Source organism: Puma concolor, chromosome B1 (genome assembly GCF_028749965.1).
Source record: "Puma concolor isolate L17-30 chromosome B1, mPumCon1.1.hap2, whole genome shotgun sequence".
NCBI lineage: Eukaryota > Metazoa > Chordata > Mammalia > Carnivora > Felidae > Puma > Puma concolor.
Window position 1 is genome coordinate 132,050,892 of NC_141670.1, and position 21,326 is coordinate 132,072,217.

General features: G+C 35.1%; 1 protein-coding gene across 7 annotated transcripts in view; it reads right to left on the reverse strand.

The window, feature by feature from the left end:
* CCSER1 (coiled-coil serine rich protein 1) overlaps nucleotides 1–21,326 on the reverse strand; it is a 1,329,329-nt gene that overhangs the window by 1,074,343 nt on the left and 233,660 nt on the right. For all 7 annotated transcript variants that reach the window (XR_015250351.1, XM_086704581.1, XM_086704578.1 and 4 more), the window contains one exon: nucleotides 7,756–7,849. Coding sequence is in view for 6 of the 7 variants with exons in the window: in XM_086704581.1 (XP_086560707.1) it covers nucleotides 7,756–7,849 (94 nt within the window). In the remaining variant the exon portion in view is untranslated. The remainder of the gene's footprint in view (nucleotides 1–7,755; nucleotides 7,850–21,326) is intronic.

The window sequence follows — 21,326 nt, forward strand, 5'->3', positions numbered from 1 at the left end:
AATATGTTGTGGTATTTTGGACACATGACTAATATCTGGGGGGAAAAAATGTTTCCATGCATTTAAATGCATTGGTTTTAACACAAAGAAATGTACCACCTGTCATAAGCAAGGTACCTTAATTATTTTAAATAATACTAACAAAACATCACTTAAAATGTTACACAGAATTTAGATTAAAAAAATTAAAATCAGAAAGCAAATTTTAAAACAACATATAATCATGATGAAGCATTAAGAAACTAAGGACTATAAAAAATAACCAATGATTCAATAAACTCTATGATAAGGAATTTAAGAAGTCAAGAGAACGAACTGGGCTTCTATTTTATTCTAGATGACTGGAAGGGCACTTTACATATAAATATGTCTCCCATTTAGGTAGGATGATATTTTGAGATAGCTTTATTGTCATTTTACCAATGAAAAAAACTTTGCTTAGGAAAATTCAGTCACTTGCCCAAGGTCACTATGGTACAGCTGGAATGCTAACTTGGATATGTCTTGTCTCCAAAGTGCCTGCTCTCTTTTGATATTAATTTGTCATTTCTTTAATTCAAATGGGACTTTAAGATGCAATTTCCTCTCAGAGGGTTATTGTGAACATTAACTTGAGACCGCTTAGGGAAAAAAAAAAAGCATAGCTCATTATAGGCATTCAGTTTTCCTTTCCATTAACTTAGATTTCCAGCTACTACTTGCTAAAACTGACATACAGACAACTCATAGTAGCCAAGAAATGAATTGGAAAACAGCATTTTCATGAGTACGTGCCCAACAGGTAACACCAAAATGTGTTTTAACTTTACTTACTTACTTATGATGCTTCACTGTCAAATTAGTCAGGTGCATTTTCCCCATTATTATTTGAAGATAATACTACTAATAGTCTAAATAGAAATGTGACCTTATTCTAGTTTACTGTGGAAAAGAACAGCTACAGATTAAATGTTCTGAAACCAAAACTCAAACTCTTACTCTTACTTCTTTATCGAACACTATGCGCTATCCAGTATTTAACTGGCTTTGTGATAACAATTTGTAGAAAAGTTACTTTATTTAGTCACATAAGGGTAACACTTGACAAGCTGTTCATTTTGGAGGACTCACCAGGAAGTAACACTGCTTCACAATAGATATTCTATTGGGCTTTATTGTAATTACTTTAAAGTAAGATGAGGAAAAATGCTTGACAACGTTTACCTCAACTATTGCCAATGTTAAAACTGCCCGAGGAATGTTAACTATGTACAAGGAACTGAATTTTGTCTCTGGGTTAGGCAAGATCCTCATAAAATTCCTAGTTTTTGTTACACTGATGTGTCACCATTTAGAACTGCTCCTACTGAATTGGCAGGGTGATGCCACTAGCTTGTACTAAAAGGAGTTGCTGAGGAAATTGTTCTGATATCGATCATTTATATCTTATGAAGACACGTGAGCAAAATGTCTTTCAGTTCTTTAGTAACAAAAATTCCTTCAGTTAATAAAATGCATTGACTGGTTGACTGAATAAATGATGGTACAAAGTTTTAATTATGCAACTGGTTGTATTTCTTTCTTCACATATGCTAGTAGAGCATTCTAAGTAACATTTTCTATTCACTATGATGATACTAGTATACATTTTGTGTGCCACCCTCACCTGTAGCTTCATCTTATTGTTCATATCATCTTTTATCATTATTCTATTTTCCTCAAATGATTACTTTGCAAGATGCTTCCATGTGTAGAAAAAAAATCCTCCACACAAACAGGTAAAACCATATAAAGAAATATTAGGCAAAAATATATTGCTGGTATTTTTCCTTTGACAGACTGTACAGTTCATAACATGTTTCACTGTAAGGAAAGTTTTAAGGTCATTAATTTGAGTCTTAGAGACATTAAATGCTAGTAAATTTTGTTGGTACTTTTTTTCCCCCCAAAAGACTGTTGAGGTATATCTAATCAATATCACTGCTAAAATCTTTCATGATTTGATTTGAGGCAAAACCACCACCATACCAATGAATAAGAGAGTGAGAAGAAATATAAAAAGTGAAAACAGTCACAAAATTATCTTTTAATTAAGATATAAATGTCAGCATATTTTTTAATCAAACTGTGTCTGGTCATGTTTGCACTATAAATAATTTATTAAGTAAAAAAACAATAAATATAATATTTTACCACAGGGAAATGAATGCCTAGCATTAAACAAATTGATAATCCTGTATTTGAAACATGAAACATATTAATTATTTATTAAAAATATTTTCCAGAAAAGTAATTTAAGCATTAATTCAAGAAAATATATTAAAAACATCTGGAAGGCTTATCCATAGGCTTTTTAATCTGAAAGTTTAGCTTTTATATTAGAATTTAGAAAGATAAAATTAGATAATGCCAAGATCAAAGTAAATTATTCAGAACAGTTGATTTTTTTTCCTCAAGGCAAGTCTCCTTTTGAGAATTCACTTTGAATTCATATACCTTTCCTTCATTGAAACTGTCCTTTCTTACTTTCATTAATAATATCCACTTACTGCACTATAAAACACATACTTCATGTGTACTATGATCTATACTACCTCTCCCTTTAGGAAGGGAGTGTGTTAATTTAGACTCCATATATACATTAATACATTTAAAGAATTTGTGGAACTTTTCCAAATTGTGGACAATTTGGAACTGGTCAAAACACACTTTTTCAAACCTAAGTGTAAATTTACAATTCACTTTTAGATGAAAATACAGATAGCAAAGAATGAAATAAAAAGCATATGAAAAGATCTCCAAAATTATTATGACTACTAATAAATAGCCATCTTTATCAAGGCAGGTACAGTCATAAGCACAAAATTCAATAACAACATGATGAAATATGCAGACACATCTAACCATGCAAGTACATGGACATTTCTATAACAAAACTTTGAACCACACAACTAAATTTTTTTTTTTTCTGGTTTGTTTGTGCTGTTCTGATTATTTTAATTGCCTGGTTGATATACTTTAGTTCATATCCCTAATACTACAAGTAATACATCAACTAACAATGATTAATATTATATGAATATTAACTGTGTACACTCATTATGCATTCTACTGACATTAGAATGTCTCTTTGCACGTTAAATCACTTAATGTGAGCACTGTCCAATATATACATGTTGAAAAAAAAGTGCAAGGAATTTTTTTGATTTCAGAGTTTCAAACTCTGTGTGGTAAATAGATTTCCTAATTAAAGTGTTTGATTTTCTGTAGAAAAAAATAAAATGATTGAGCTTTACTAATTTTTGTTTGTATTTTTTAATCCTTTTTTACTCACTATATACATGGCCAAAGATTTCTGGCTGTATTAAATAAAATCACATTAATAGATAGCAATTGAGCATCTACTATATACAAATTACTGTAGTGAAAGGGACAGCAGAAATTCTGCACTTTCTATTTATGAGGATTTCTCTAGTCTTTGCAAATTTAACCATTAATAATTATATGTTAAGTTGAATAAAATTTATAAATGTCACACATGAAAATTACTAAAAATATTTGACCGAATGTTTTCAAAATAAAAATATTTCTCTGGGGTTTTACAAAAATCATCTTGGCCATTACATTAACCTGTACTATAAATTGCTATAAATCTTTGCTTTAATAGGACTCTATAGCCAAAAATTGAAATGTTTTACGCTAACAAATTTTTTTAAACCCTCCAATGATCTTCACTAATGTAAATAACAGAATTTAAAGGTATCATTATTTTAGTTTCCAGACTTTTAAAAATAACTTTTATTTAAATCATCATTTAAAAATGATTAGCATTAATGAGCTTTTTATCAATATCAGTTATCAATGAGCTTCTTATATGCTAAGAAGACCTTTAATCATGTTGCTTAAAAAAATAAATTGTATCACCTATTCAAGCAGAAATTCATTCTGAGCTAATGTGCATAAACAGATAGTTGTGACTTTTTTCAAACCCTACAATATGACATCCAAAGTGAAATAGATTTTCAAAAAATATTTTAGTAAATAACATTCAACACACCCAAGTTACTCTAAGGAGTATTTCATTTATCAGAATTGTACTTCAAGTATGCAAAATGACATCATTTACTTTATAAAAAGGTGGTTGACTCCATTGATTCAAAGGGTACTCTAGTATTGGCTTTAACCAAGTTATCTACATCCTGAAGTAGACTCAGGACATTTACAGTTTTTAACATATCATTCTTTTATTTACAGTAAAGTACATAACACTCATTACTTTATAAAACAAGAAATTTAGATTTAAAAATATTTGTTTTTAGGAGCGCCTGTATGGCTCTGTCGGTTAAGTGTCCAACCCCTGATTTCATCTCAAGTCATGATCTCACGGTTTCTTCAGTTTGAGCACCACACTGTCAATGTGGAGCCTGCTCGAGATTCTTTCTCTCTCCCTCTCTCTCTCCCCTTCCTCACCTCCCTTTCTCTGAAAATAAAAAAAAACTAAACTTTTGGGATGCTGGTGGCTCATTCGGTTAAGAGTCTGGCTCTTGATTTCAGCTTAGGTCATGATTTCATGGTTCATGGGTTCCAGCCCGTATCAGGCTCTGTGCTGACAGTGCAGAGCTTGCTTGGGATTCTCTCTCTCCTTCCCCTCTCTCTGCCCCTCACTGCTACATGCTCTCTCTCTCTCTCAAAAATAAATAAAAACATTAAAAAACTTATTAATTAATTACAAAAATAACGTTTGTTTTTGTTCCCAAGCAAATAAATTGAGCTAAGTCACACTTAGCTCTTTATCACAATTGCCTACCAAACATAACTAAGATCACTACATTATCTATTATTCTTTTTAATTATTAGTTTTATTTTTTATTTTGAAAATCTTTAAAAATGCAAAACACAGAGAAAATATTATAATTAATACCTGAACCTTTCACCTCAAACACCTACTGCTCTGCTTTGATAATTTTCAACAACTTTTCAACTTTGTTTTATCTATTCCCTCTTCCATCCATGCATGTTGGCAAAGTATACCCCAGATATCATGTTGTCTCAACCACATGCATCTCTCTAAAGTTTTCTTTAAAAAATAAAACAAAACAAAAATGTTCAATACCCAACAAAATAAAAAAATATTTCTGTAATAATTTATTCATTTCTCAAATTTATCTGATTGACCAAGAAATATACTTTTATAGTGTTTTAAGTTTTTCAAGAAATGTGCCAACAAAGATGTCACATAGCCTGTTTTTTTTTTTTTTAAGTTTATTTATCTATTTTGAGAAAGAGTGAGCACAAGCAGGAAAGGGGCAGAGAGAAGGAGAGAAGGAAGGAAGGAGAGAGAGAATCCTAAGCAAGCTCCACACCATCAGCACAGAGCTGCATTTGGGGACAAACTCACAAACTGCAAGACCATGATCTGAGCAGAAATCAAGAGTCAGACACTTAACAGATTGAGCCACCCAGGCGCCCCTGCATTTGCCTCTTTAAAGCTACAACACCTCTCCCATTTTTATCATGCACTTTATTTGTTTAAAGAACCAGACCATTATCCTGTAGAATTCCTCACTTCTCATATTTGGTTGCTGGCAATTTCATCATGCTATTTAACATTCACTGTCCCCCACCCCCATCCCAATATTTCCTATAAAATCACAATTTATTAGAAAGAATTGAGTAGAATGAAATACTTGTGGGCAGGAGTGGTGTTACTATGTACTTCTCCAGGCATTGCATTAAGAGAGACAAAATGTCTAGTTGTTCACTTTCAGGGATGTTAGTGATCAGTGAATTTAGGTATTACCAGTCTAATCTAACACTACAAAATTCTCATTAACAACATATCCTGACAGCCATGCCATGCACACACAGACATTTTCATTATTCTTTAAATGACTGCTTAGTATACCACTGTATATTTAACAAATGTCCTATTGAAGAATATTTATTACAAATATTTTGTAACGAAGAGTTGTTTGCATACATTACTCTATATGTTTCAGTGTTTTAGGATTAAATTTCTAGAAGTTGGATAGTTGAATCTAAAAGCAAATGCATATATAGTTTTGCTAAATACTGACAAATTTCCCTCCAAGAGGGTGTACATTTTCGCTGTATGTAATTCTTTTAAGATACATACACATAAATGACAAAATTGTGTATTGTATCTGTATAAAAGTGAGAAAAATCTGCATTTTTTTAAAAGAGTATCTGTCAAATCAACTGCTGGAAGACTGTTTTAAAAAATGATTATTCTGGGGCGCCTGGGTGGCACAGTCGGTTAAGCGTCCGACTTCAGCCAGGTCACGATCTCACGGTCCGTGAGTTCGAGCCCCGCGTCAGGCTCTGGGCTGATGGCTCGGAGCCTGGAGCCTGTTTCCGATTCTGTGTCTCCCTCTCTCTCTGCCCCTCCCCCGTTCATGCTCTGTCTCTGTCTGTCCCATAAATAAATAAAAACGTTGAAAAAAAAAATTAAAAAAAAAAAAAATGATTATTCTAAATTCATATTCAAACAGAAAAAATTTTTAAGTAGCTTCTTTTGATATTAGCCTATAATACAGAGTAATGAAATATAAACATTGTAAAATTTAAAATATAAGCATTGCCTTCTTTTGATAATTTTTAATGTATTATCTATAATATAAAAATAGTGCATAAACAAAAAAAATTATAATCTTAGACATTATGTCTAATTCCAAAAAGTTAAAAATAAGGACACTGAAATCCAATCTGTTGATTTTCTCAAATGTATGCAGTAAGACTAAGATTTTAAAGTTTCAGTTTAATGTTATTTCTACTTTAATTTGAAAATGACTACATTAAAGGTGTTAAAAGCAATATTACAAAAGTAAGTAAGAGCTGGTCTTTGTACTCAAATATCTAAATTTGAATATACAATTAATTCTTATAACTTACTTCAAGAGGATTAATTTTTGTATTTGAAGACATGGCAATTTATGCTTTGATATAAACTTAAAGTATTACAAATATAATGGGCTCCCTTCTTAATTCATTCAACATGATTTTATCTCATACTACAATTCTGTGTATTTATGTGTTTATTAGTGTATGTTTGTTGCTGCTATTGGCAGTTATTAATTTTGAGGTCAACTTTATTGTATCAACATTAACCTATGCAGGGGCGCCTGGGTGGCTCAGTCGGTTGGGCGTCCGACTTCAGCTCAGGTCATGATCTCGGGGTCCGTGAGTTCGAGCCCCGCATCAGGCTCTGTGCTGACCACTCAGAGCCTGGAGCGTGTTTCGGATTCTGTGTCTCCCTCTCTCTCTGACCCTCCCCCATTCGTGCTCTGTCTCTCTCTGTCTCAAAAATAAATAAACATTAAAAAAATTTAAAAAAAAAACATTAACCTATGCAATTATTACTGAAGCGGCTAAGATTTTGAAGAGTAAACCTTGATCTGCAAAACTTCCATTTGATTATATAAAATAAATGAAAAATGGGATTATGATTGTTTTTTTTCCTTTAGAAAGAGAAAATACTAACTTTTCCATTATGTGTTAAATTATAATTTCCTTCTTTGAAATGTCTTAATAGGTTTTTCTTATTTTATAATTATCTTCCCACTGGATTTATATTTCATAACAGATTTTAAGATCACCAGAATCATGTGTCTATGGTACCTAGCATGTGCCTTGCACATATAATATACAAAACTGGAGATGGAAAAGACTGAGTGCATCCTAAATAATATGAAGTTTATCAATGAAAGCTAAGTGAGTAGGATCAAAATTGTATGTTATGGTGCATTTAGCACTCACCTGAAGGATGAAGATTCTGTTCCTCTAAAAATTCCAGATCAAGCATTAGATCATCTTCATCCAGTTCACAAGATCCCAAATTATTCAAAACATCCTGAAGAAAGAGCAAAATCAATAGTTAGAGACCAAAACACTGAAAAATTGAGGAAATACCCACATACAGATGCCATGAAGAAAAAAAAATAGAAATGAAAAGTTTTAGCTGAATCCCAGAAGTCATTTGACTATCCCATAGGCTTTAACATTATCAGCCCAATAAAAAATTCCAAACATTATTATAAAAATCTTAACTCTCACTAAAACTCCTAAAGAGAATATAAAGGCTTTTCAAATGTATAGAAGTTTGTAAACTGAAACTTAACATTATTTTTTTATATTTATCTTTCAAATCTGAATGACATTCTTCTGATACATTTAATGAACTGTTTCTCAAACAAATTTGTATACAGTGCCAACCGTGAGATATTAATTTAGACCATACTTGGAAGTGAAGATCCAGTTACCATTTCCTAATCATTTGCTTAAGATTGGGAGAGATGAACAGAAGAAATAAATGTCAATAAGATTAAAAATTAATTATTGACTTTCATAATGCTATAAACATTAGAGCTAGATTACATGTTTCTTTTCTTTTCTCCTCTCACTCAGAGGGAAAATAGAAGGGTATATAGAGAAGTTTTGAGGGGAAACAGTGATGTGTAGAGGTAGGAATTCTTGAGGGAGGTACGTATACAGATGAGTAGTGACTATATTAAGAAAAAGCAGTATTAAAAATTAGATTGAAATTTTTAAAAAGTATGTTTTGTACTTTTGTACAAATGTACACGATGCTACATGTAGTAAATGACACCACATCTTGAACAACTTTTTCTACTAATTTGAATGATACCATAATTTAAGTTTAAAGAACTAAATACACATTAAGAAAAGCCCAGTAATATTGTCAAATGAACACTGAACACCTTAGTTCTGGAGATTGAAAGTAAGGACACTCTGGCTTTTAAATAAATTACTCTCACTGTAAAAAAAAAAAAAAAAAAAAAGAATTAAACATCATTAAACTTTAGAATCATGTGTTATCTGTGAATAGAACACAATAAAGTTTCAAAAGTGATAAATATCCCCAAATACAACTGCTTCTCTCGACAAATGAAAGTTATAAAAACTCATTATCCATTGCATTATGTTGAATTCTATTTTATCTGTATTAATTACAAGGTAACTAGTAATTTAAACTATAAGATAATCAACTGTTTACTGGTAGTTTTATGATATACTGTGGCAGGAATAGTCTACTGAGAATAAGTTACTTATTTATATAGCATCAAAAGATGATATAAGATACAGGCAACAAAAGATAAGCCGTCTTCCTCAAAAAATACAAAAGAGAGTATTAAAACAACAAAAGAAGCATAATTCAAGTTGAATGGGGATAAGAAAGGGAGATTTGGTAAAGACACTAGTATTAATGTCTATTAAGCACTATCTAAATGAAGGAATCTTAATGTGAGAGTCCAGAGTAATTTTGTCAAAAAAAAAAAAAATTGTTTCATAGTGAAAATGTAGTGCTTTACTAGCTTCAAATTAGTCTAAATAATTTTAGTCTTATATTTTGAATTTCATTGAATAATATTATAGTCTTGTTTCTATCCAAAATTCATATGCTGAAGTACTAAGACCCAGTATCTTACAATGTGAAGTGTTGGGACACAGAACCCTTAAAGAAAAAATTATAGTTAAATCAGGTTGCATGGACGGGCCCTAATCCAATATGACTAGTGCTCTTATAAGAAGAGAATATTAGGACTCAGGCAACACAAACAGAAGGACAATCATGTGAGGACACAAGAGGGAACCATCTGTAGGCCAAGGAGAGAGAATTCAGGAGAAAACAAATCTGCCTACACTGTGATCTTGGATTTTCATCCTACAGAAATGGTAAGAAAGTAATTTTCTATTGTTTAAGCCACCTAAAAACACCACCTCTGTGGTATTTTGTTATGGCAGCCCCAGCAAACTAATACTGCCAACAACATTTAGAAAACAATGAAAGTTGGAACAAAGAAAGAAAAGAAAGAAATGAGTGCCTTATAGATGACTGTCACCTTTTTGTTGTTGTTACACCCAGTAAGGACTGGCGTAACAGTAGGGTTCTATGGTTTGCATAGCATTTCCCTCTTCTACTTGGAACTGCACCGCCCAACCCACATAGCTAGGGTACCAGAAGAAGGTACCAGGTGTTTACATGAGTCAAACTCCTGTCTTTGGTGGATGATCGAAGATGGGACATCATAACCAAACTTACAATTTTACTGTACAAATGAGAAAAGTTTCTGTTTGGTGATAGATATCACAAGTAGCAAAATAATGTCATCACAGAGGCTTTGGGTTTCATTATATAGCTATGACCACTCTAAGTCTACTTGAAAATTTTTAAAAATGTCATAGTAGCAGGTATTCTGGCTCCTGGTTCTAGGAATTCCAGAGGTCCAAAGGCATACGTGATCTTTTCAAGGTTGAATTTTAAATTTTGAATTTTGAGGAGTGCCTGGATGGCTCAGTCAGTTAAGTGTCTGTCTTCAGCTCAGGTTATGATCTCACTGTCTGTGAGTTTGATCCCCGTGTCAGGCTCTGTGCTGCCAGCTTGGAGCCTGGAGTCTGCTTCAGATTCTGTGTCTCCCTCTCTGCCCCTCCTCCACTTGTGCTTTGTCTCTCCCTCTCCCTCTCTCTCTCTCAATCTCTCTCTCAAAAATAAACATTAAAAAAATTAAACTTTGAAAGTTAATACATCCATCAAAAGTTTGACAAATAAATTTTTTGAAGAAGTGTTTTTTTGTTTCTGGTTTTGTTTTTTTTTTTAACAAGAAAATATTTTTAAAAATTTTTAAATGTTTTATTTTTGAGAGAAAGAGAGAGAGACAGTGCGAGCAGGGTAGGGGCAGAGAGAGAGACACACACAGAATCTGAAGCAGGTTCCAGACTCTGAGCTGTCAGTACAGAGCCTGATTCTGGGCTCGAACTCAGGAACCGTGAGATCATGACCTGAGCCAAAGTCGGACACTTAACAAACTGAGCCACACAGACACCCCCACAAGGAAATATTTAAAAACCCTGTCCTACGTTTAATTTAAGAATATAACACCAAGAAACTGAACAAATAAAATTTGGAAAACTTAACTGCATTGTTCCAATTTTATTCACATTTTGTAAGTGACCCTTGACCTTTGGACTAGGATGGGTCTATTTGCCACCGATCTAGATGAATTGCTCTTAAATCTCCTAATTCTAAATAGCCTTGCATTGATATCTTGCTTACAAAGCACTCCTGTTAATGTAGTGGAGTCTTTGAAGCTGGTAAACTCTCATAATCAAAGAAGAGAAAATGCAGCAACATGATATGTTTGAGAAGAAAATCAATGTGAATTCATAAACCTAAAAATATGTTTTCCTGATTTCTCCTTAAAAGAGACCAACCACAGCAGCAATACTTTTGGCCCCAGCCAGCACTTACAGGCAAACCAGATACTCACTGCTCAGTATCCACCAACAAAGAACCAGGGCTCCTTAGGTATTAAGGAAAGGGGAAAAAAGGAAAGAAAAATATAGAATAATTCTGTTTCATTCTTTTGTTGCCAGAAAACAAGTTTCATCTAAAAAAAAAAAAAAACAGTCAGAGGCAGTTTTGAAAGGCTAAGGAAAGCAATGTAAATGGCTTCTCCCTGGATAATCTCTGACATATGAACATGAAAATATATATATGTGGCTCAATTAAACAGCTTGAGTCTGTTGAAGGTTAAGAGTTCATAATACTTAAACAGAAATGTTGATATGAGGGGCATAAAGAGGCACTCATACTGGGTTAAATTTTAAGTAAGTGATGAATCACTAAATTCCACTACTGAAACTAGTATTACACTATATGTTGTTTTTTTTTTTTATATATATGAAATTTATTGTCAAATTGGTTTCCATACAACACCCAGTGCTCATCCCAAAAGGTGCCCTCCTCAATACCCATCACCCACCCTCTCCTCCCTCCCACCCCCCATCAACCCTCAGTTTGTTCTCAGTTCTCAACAGTCTCTTATGCTTTGGCTCTCTCCCACTCTAACCTCTTTTTTTTTTTTTTTTTCCTTCCCCTCCCCCATGGGTTCCTATTAAGTTTCTCAGGATCCACATAAGAGTGAAACCATATGGTATCTGTCTTTCTCTGTATGGCTTATTTCACTTAGCATCACACTCTCCAGTTCCATCCACATTGCTACAAAAGGCCATATTTCATTTTTTCTCATTGCCACGTAGTATTCCATTGTGTATATAAACCACAATTTCTTTATCCATTCATCAGTTGATGGACATTTAGGCTCTTTCCATATTTTGGCTATTGTTGAGAGTGCTGCTATGAACATTGGGGTACAAGTGCCCCTATGCATCAGTACTCCTGTGTCCCTTGGATAAATTCCTAGCAGTGCTATTGCTGGGTCATAGGGTAGGTCTATTTTTAATTTTGTGAGGAACCTCCACACTGCTTTCCAGAGCGGCTGCACCAATTTGCATTCCCACCAACAGTGCAAGAGGGTTCCCGTGTCTCCACATCCTCTCCAGCATCTATAGTCTCCTGATTTGTTCATTTTGGCCACTCTGACTGGCGTGAGGTGATACCTGAGTGTGGTTTTGATTTGTATTTCCCTGATAAGGAGCGACGCTGAACATCTTTTCATGTGCCTGTTGGCCATCCGGATGTCTTCTTTAGAGAAGTGTCTATTCATGTTTTCTGCCCATTTCTTCACTGGGTTATTTGCTTTTCGGGTGTGGAGTTTGGTGAGCTCTTTAGAGATTTTGGATACTAGCCCTTTGTCCGATATGTCATTGGCAAATATCTTTTCCCATTCCGTTGGTTGCCTTTTAGTTTTGTTGGTTGTTTCCTTTGCTGTGCAGAAGCTTTTTATCTTCATAAGGTCCCAGTAATTCACTTTTGCTTTTAATTCCCTTGCCTTTGGGGATGTGTCGAGTAAGAGATTGCTACGGCTGAGGTCAGAGAGGTCTTTTCCTGCTTTCTCCTCTAAGGTTTTGATGGTTTCCTGTCTCACATTCAGGTCCTTTATCCATTTTGAGTTTATTTTTTGTGAATGGTGTGAGAAAGTGGTCTAGTTTCAACCTTCTGCATGTTGCTGTCCAGTTCTCCCAGCACCATTTGTTAAAGAGACTGTCTTTTTTCCATTGGATGTTCTTTCCTGCTTTGTCAAAGATGAGTTGGCCATACGTTTGTGGGTCTCGTTCTGGGGTTTCTATTCTATTCCATTGGTCTATGTGTCTGTTTTTGTGCCAATACCATGCTGTCTTGATGATGACAGCTTTGTAGTAGAGGCTAAAGTCTGGGATTGTGATGCCTCCTGCTTTGGTCTTCTTCTTCAAAATTACTTTGGCTATTCGGGGCCTTTTGTGGTTCCATATGAATTTTAGGATTGCTTGTTCTAGTTTCGAGAAGAAGGCTGGCGCAATTTTGATTGGGATTGCATTGAATGTGTAGATAGCTTTGGGTAGTATTGACATTTTGACAATATTTATTCTTCCAATCCATGAGCAGGGAATGTCTTTCCATTTCTTTAAATCTTCTTCAATTACCTTCATAAGCTTTCTATAGTTTTCAGCATACAGATCCTTTACATCTTTGGTTAGATTTATTCTTAGGTATTTGATGCTTCTTGGTGCAATTGTGAATGGGATCAGTTTCTTTATTTGTCTTTCTGTTGCTTCATTGTTAGTGTATAAGAATGCAACTGATTTCTGTACATTGATTTTGTATCCTGCAACTTTGCTGAATTCATGTATCAGTTCTAGCAGACTTCTGGTGGAGTCTGTCGGATTTTCCATGTATAATATCATGTCATCTGCAAAAAGCAAAAGCTTGACTTCATCTTTGCCAATTTTGATGCCTTTGATTTCCTTTTGTTGTCTGATTGCTGATGCTAGAACTTCCAGCACTATGTTAAACAACAGCGGTGAGAGTGGGCATCCCTGTCGTGTTCCTGATCTCAGGGAAAAAGCTCTCAGTTTTTCCCCGTTGAGGATGATGTTAGCTGTGGGCTTTTCATAAATGGCTTTTATGATCTTTAAGTATGTTCCTTCTATCCCGACTTTCTCAAGGGTTTTTATTAAGAAAGGGTGCTGGATTTTGTCAAAGGCCTTTTCTGCATCGATTGACAGGATCATATGGTTCTTCTCTTTTTTTTTGTTAATGTGATGTATCACGTTGATTGATTTGCGAATGTTGAACCAGCCCTGCATCCCAGGAATGAATCCCACTTGATCATGGTGAATAATTCTTTTTATATGCCGTTGAATTCGATTTGCTAGTATCTTATTGAGAATTTTTGCATCCATATTCATCAGGGATATTGGCCTGTAGTTCTCTTTTTTTACTGGGTCTCTGTCTGGTTTAGGAATCAAAGTAATACTGGCTTCATAGAATGAGTCTGGAAGTTTTCCTACCCTTTCTATTTCTTGGAATAGCTTGAGAAGGATAGGTATTATCTCTGCTTTAAACGTCTGGTAGAACTCCCCTGGGAAGCCATCTGGTCCTGGACTCTTTATTTGTTGGGAGATTTTTGATAACCGATTCAACTTCTTCGCTGGTTATGGGTCTGTTCAAGCTTTCTATTTCCTCCTGACTGAGTTTTAGAAGAGTGTGGGTGTTCAGGAATTTGTCCATTTCTTCCAGGTTGTCCCATTTGTTGGCATATAATTTTTCATAGTATTCCCTGATAATTGTTTGTATCTCTGAGGGATTGGTTGTAATCATTCCATTTTCATTCATGATTTTATCTATTTGGGTCATCTCCCTTTTCTTTTTGAGAAGCCTGGCTAGAGGTTTGTCAATTTTGTTTATTTTTTCAAAAAACCAACTCTTGGTTTCGTTGATCTGCTCTACAGTTTTTTTAGATTCTATATTGTTTATTTCTGCTCTGATCTTTATTATTTCTCTTCTTCTGCTGGGTTTAGGCTGCCTTTGCTGTTCTGCTTCTAGTTCCTTTAGGTGTGCTGTTAGATTTTGTATTTGGGATTTTTCTTGTTTCTTGAGATAGGCCTGGATTGCAATGTATTTTCCTCTCAGGACTGCCTTCGCTGTGTCCCAAAGCGTTTGGATTGTTGTATTTTAATTTTCGTTTGTTTCCATATATTTTTTAATTTCTTCTCTAATTGCCTGGTTGACCCACTCATTCGTTAGTAGGGTGTTCTTTAACCTCCATGCTTTTGGAGGTTTTCCAGACTTTTTTCTGTGGTTGAATTCAAGCTTCATAGCATTGTGGTCTGAAAGTATGCATGGTATGATTTCAATTCTTGTAAACTTATGAAGGGCTGTTTTGTGACCCAGTATTTGATCTATCTTGGAGAATGTTCCATGTGCACTCGAGAAGAAAGTATATTCTGTTGCTTTGGGATGCAGAGTTCTAAATATATCTGTCAAGTCCATCTGATCCAATGTCTCATTCAGGGCCCTTGTTTCTTTATTGACCGTGTGTCTAGATGATCTATCCATTTCTGTAAGTGGGGTGTTAAAGTCCCCTGCAATTACCACATTCTTATCAATAAGGTTGCTTATGTTTATGAGTAATTGTTTTATATATTTGGGCGCTCCGGTATTCGGCGCATAGACATTTATAATTGTTAGCTCTTCCTGATGGATAGACCCTGTCACTATTATATAATGTCCTTCTTCATCTCTTGTTACAGCCTTTAATTTAAAGTCTAGTTTGTCTGATATAAGGATGGCTACTCCAGCTTTCTTTTGGCTTCCAGTAGCATGATAAATAGTTCTCCATCCCCTCACTCTCAATCTAAAGGTGTCCTCAGGTCTAAAATGAGTCTCTTGTAGACAGCAAATAGATGGGTCTTGTTTTTTTATCCATTCTGATACCCTATGTCTTTTGGTTGGCGCATTTAATCCATTTACATTCAGTGTTATTGTAGAAAGGTATGGGTTTAGAGACATTGTGATGTCTGTATGTTTTATGCTTGTAGTGATGTCTCTGGTACTTTGTCTCACAGGGTCCCCCTTAGGATCTCTTGTAGGGCTGGTTTAGTGGTGACAAATTCCTTCAGTTTTTGTTTGTTTGGGAAGACCTTTATCACTCCTTCTATTCTAAATGACAGACTTGCTGGATAAAGGATTCTCGGCTGCATATTTTTTCTGTGTAGCACACTGAAAATCTCGTGCCAATTCTTTCTGGCCTGCCAAGTTTCAAAAGAGAGATCAGTCACGAGTCTTATAGGTCTCCCTTTATATGTGAGGGCACGTTTACCCCTTGCTGCTTTCAGAATTTTCTCTTTATCCTTGTATTTTGCCAGTTTCACTATGATATGTCGTGCAGAAGATCGATTCAAGTTACGTCTGAAGGGAGTTCTCTGTGCCTCTTGGATTTCAATGCCTTTTTCCTTCCCCACTTCAGGGAAGTTCTCAGCTATTATTTCTTCAAGTACCCCTTCAGCACCTTTCCCTCTCTCTTCCTCCTCTGGGATACCAATTATGCGTAGATTATTTCTTTTTAGTGTATCACTTAGTTCTCTAATTTTCCGCTCATACTCCTGGATTTTTTTCTCTTTTTCTCAGCTTCCTCTTTTTCCATAACTTTATCTTCTAGTTCACCTATTCTCTCCTCTGCCTCTTCAATCCGAGCCGTGGTGGTTTCCATTTTGTTATGCATTTCGTTTAAAGCGTTTTTCAGCTCCTCGTGACTGTTCCTTAGTCCCTTGATCTCTGTAGCAAGAGATTCTCTGCTGTCAGCTATACTGTTTTCAAGCCCAGAGATTAGTTTTATGACTATTATTCTAAATTCACTTTCTGTTATATTATTTAAATCCTTTTTGATCAGCTCATTAGCTGTTGTTATTTCCTGGAGATTCTTCTGAGGGGAATTCTTCCGCTTGGTCATTTTGGATAGTCCCTGGCGTGGTGAGGACCTGCAGGGCACTTCCCCTGTGCTGTGGTGTATAACTGGAGTTGGTGGGCGGAGCCGCAGTCAGACCTGATGTCTGCCCCCAGCCCACCGCTGGGGCCACAGTCAGACTGGTGCGTGCCTTCTCTTCCCTTCTCCTAGGGGCGGGATTCACTGTGGGGTGGGGTGGCCTGTCTGGGCTACTTGCACACTGCCAGGCTTGTGATGCTGGGGATCTGGCGTCTTAGCTGGGGTGGGTAGGCAAGGTGCACAGGGGCAGGAGGGTAGGCTTAGCTTGCTTCTCCTTAGGTGATCCACTTCAGGAGGGGCCCTGTGGCAGCAGGAGGGAGTCAGATCCGCTGCCGGAGGTTTGGCTCCACAGAAGCGCAGATTTGGGTGTTTGCGCGGAGCGAGCAAGTTCCCTGGCAGGAACTGGTGCTCTTTGGGATTTTGGCTGGGGGATGGGCAGGGGAGATGGCGCTGGCGAGCGCCTTTGTTCCCCACCAAACTGAGCTCTGTCGTCAGGGGGCTCAGCAGCTCTCCTTCCCTTTGTCCTCCAGCCTTCCCGCTTTCTGAGCAGAGCTGTTAACTTATGACCTCCCTGACGCTAAGTCGCGCTTGCTGTCGGAACACAGTCCGTCAGGCCCCTCCGCTTTTTGCAAGCCAGACTCGGGGGCTCTGCTTGGCCGGCGAGCCGCCCCTCCGCCCCGGCTCCCTCCCGCCAGTCCGTGGAGCGCGCACTGCCTGGCCGCCCTTCCTACCCTCTTCCGTGGGCCTCTCGTCTGCGCTTGGCTCCGGCGACTCCGTTCTGCTAATCCTCTGGCGGTTTTCTGGGTTATTTAGGCAGGTGTAGGTGGAATCTAAGTGATCAGCAGGACGCGCGGTGAGCCCAGCGTCCTCCTACGCCGCCATCTTCCCTCTCTCCGTATTACACTATATGTTAACTAACTGGAATTTAAATTAAAACCTGACCAGAAATAAATAAATAAATAAATAAATAAATAAATAAATAAATAAATAAATAAAAAAAAGATAAAAACGGAGAGGGAGGCAAACCATATGAGACTCTTAAATACAGAGAACAAACTGCAGAATGCTACAGGGACGTGGGTGGGGGGATGGGTTAAATGGGTGATGAGCATTAAGGAGGGCACGTTTAGGATGAGCACTGGGTGTTGTAAGAGATAAACCACTGGGTTCTACTCCTGAATTCAAGACTACACTGTATATTAACTAACTTGAAGTTAAATTAAATATATATACAATATTTATATACATATATAATATAAATATAAATTTTTTTATAAAATATAAAAATTATATATATAGAGACACTTGAAACATTTTTTTTAAAAAGTTGCTCATAATATACACAAAAAGTAAATACAGAGAAAAGTATATTTAATTTCTATTGTCTTCAATAGTTAATATGCAGGTATTTTGTTTTTCCGATTATATGTATGTTTATAATAAGACATGTATTTCTTTCCATTAGTGAAAGGAAAGACCTGCAAACATCAAAGTAGTAACATCAAAATTCTGTACCAGAAACAGAAAAGGTTGATCACCACTTATGGTCACACATAATAACCAAGTGGAAAAGAAGTCCAGCAGTTAATTAACACTAGTGATCATACCCCACATGTAACAGAGCAGAACTGTGTGTTTGAAACATGCGATAAAATAGTGGAATAAATAGAAGTGGTAACTAAGCAGAAATAGTCTCGCATCTCCTAAAAGATAAAAAGTCAGGTAGCTCTACATAATGAAGATATACTAATGAAAGTGCATGAGTTTTTAATAACATTCATACACCAGACCTATATATCATAATAACAGGGAAATTGTTTTGTAGCACAAGCAGTTTGGACTTAAAAAACAAATCATTTTGTGAGGAAACACCAATATTGCACAAAATTAAAAACTAGGCTTGAACTCTAAATAAAGGCATAAGGGCATATAGCAAGTAGATTTTAATTGTAAAAAGAAAGTCCAACCTGATGGCTAATATCCTTATGTGAACCGTCTCTGAATATACAGCAAATTCCAATGCAATGACTAGACAAAAAATTTTCTAATAAAAAACCCAGAATTTGTAAATCTAAGAGATAACTTTCTTTTTCTTCTAATTCTAGCATGGTTACTGAATCTTAGGAAAGCTTCCGATATCTTTGAAATAGTCTCAAATATCTTTGAAATCCTAGGGAAATAGGAAAATTTCCACATCAGCAACGTAAAAGAAGAAAAAAAGATATCCCTAGTATTAGCACACTAGTAACCAGTTTAAAGATAAGCATATGACAGGCTTAGGGATTATTGTAATGTGTGTGTGTGTGTGTGTGTGTGTGTGTGTGTGTGTGTGTGTGTGTATATGTTTTTTTTTTTTTTTTTTTTTAAAGTGACTAAAGCATTTAAGATAAATTGTCATGTTTGGGGCCCCTGGGTGGCTCAGTTGGTTAAGCGTCCAACTTTAGCTCAGGTCATGATCTCACAGTCTGTGTGTGAGTTCAAGCCCCACGTCGGGGCTTTTTTTAAAAAAGATAAATTGTCATGTTAGATTTGGTATTTTAATAACTCATCAGGAAGAATTATATAAAATTTAAACCAGTGTTAAAAGGCCATGGAAAATGTAATTTAATCCATATTCTATTTTATTGGTATGTAACATTCATGTGGGTAGTTTGAAAAGAATTGATTGTTTAATTGCAATAAAATACTAATTATTTACTAAATTCACAATATTAATAAACTGGATATTAAATCAAGCACAATTACTACTAGGTATTCTCTAAATAGACATTTAAAAATCGATCAATAGCACTGATTACTCGGGTAATCTGCCAAATGACTTTGACCCATTAAAAGTAAACTAAAAAATTTTTAAGGAAGTAATTCAAAAATTAATCTTCTAAACTCTAGGGATATAACAACAAACCGAACAGAGCATAGTTTCTTTCCTCATAGACCTTACAGATAACTGTCTTCTAGTAAAGAATACCATTTTTTTAAATAAATAAAGTAGGTTTTTTTTTAATACATCAATCTCCTGTGTTTGGTTAGTGTGAAGCAATTCTCTAGAGCCTTGTTGCTATTGGCTGAAATACTAAAATTGAATTTTCAAAGTTACTAAGTTGAAAAAACAAGCTGTGATCATACGTTAATATGAAACCAATCCATTAAACACACTCCAAAATAACCCTTTAGCATTTCTTTATTGCAATAAAGATAATAATTATGATCCTGCTAAAAATAAAGCTGAGACATGTCACTACACAAGGAAGCACTGCTTTAAAAAGAAAGAATTCCATCAAAGGAGATTATTAAATTATTAACACATTCTTTAATTGTGGCATTATGAAGATGTCATTAATTGCATGTTTATACTGCTGTATTTTAGTCAAAGGATTATCCAAATAGGCTTAACTTCTCTAAAGTTGCAAGATGCAAGATATGGCACCCTGGACTGGACTTTCATAGCTGTTTACAAAATATGTAATTGACATAGAACTGCTCTGGTCATTACTTGATCTAAAAGTGAAGAGATAACTATGCAAATTAAAAAGGCATTGTTAATCTGGTCTGCATTCTTCTTTTAATCATCTTCCATTATAAGCAGGTGTCTAGAATATACATATAATTCTCCAATATTCTAATCATAGAAGTTTCCCAATATTAACCAAAAGGAAAATATTATTTTATTATCAAAAATGTACGATGTAACAATTGTAGAAGGCCTCAGTCAAACTTCTCTGTGTGAACCTAATAATACATTTTGAGATTTGCCTTACAATTAATTATATTTGCATTTATTCAGCAAAAATGATTAGAGCCACTAACTTGGCTAGTGTCTTTAAATAATTCATATTATCCCCAAAAGATAAATCACACAAACTATAAAAAAATGAGAAGTGTAAAAGTGCTGAGGTACACACATCATCAAAAACAGTCATCAGAATAGGATGGGTACTCATACTTTTATGAGTTAAACACTTATGTATGCACATCTATATATGCAATGAAAACGAAAAGAAAATACACTAATACATGCATGTTTTCAACAATATGATTCCACTATTTTTTTCAAAAGAGAAATTAACACAATAATATTTTATAACTACTGCTCTGAGGATAGTTATTTGATTTTGATTGTTCTGATTGGGTAAAGAAAGCACACTCAATCATTATGATAGAATTACCTTCACCTTTCAACATAGCAGCTGTGAAATATTTCTAAACACAGCTTGCTCTTTGTTAGGTATAGATTTACTGTATGAATTTATGTAGTTCAAAATATATTTTTAATAAATATTTTCAAAAATGTCTTAATTCTATCAACACTTATTCATAAGACTTCCCATAAGTCCAAAGACATACATTTTGCAAATACGAATAGTGATCTTATGAATTCATTAAAATATATATTGTCATTATACATATGTGCAAAGAATAATATTGTATTTTGATTAACATGTTTTTTGTATTTAAATATGAAATATTTAACAAAATGAGATTCTTTTATTTTTCAGAGAAGGGGCAAAGGGGGAGAGGGAGGGAGGGAGGGAAGGAGGGAGGGAGGGAGAGAGAGAGAGAGAGAGAGAGAGAGAGAGAGAGAGAGAGAGAAAGAATCTCAGGCAG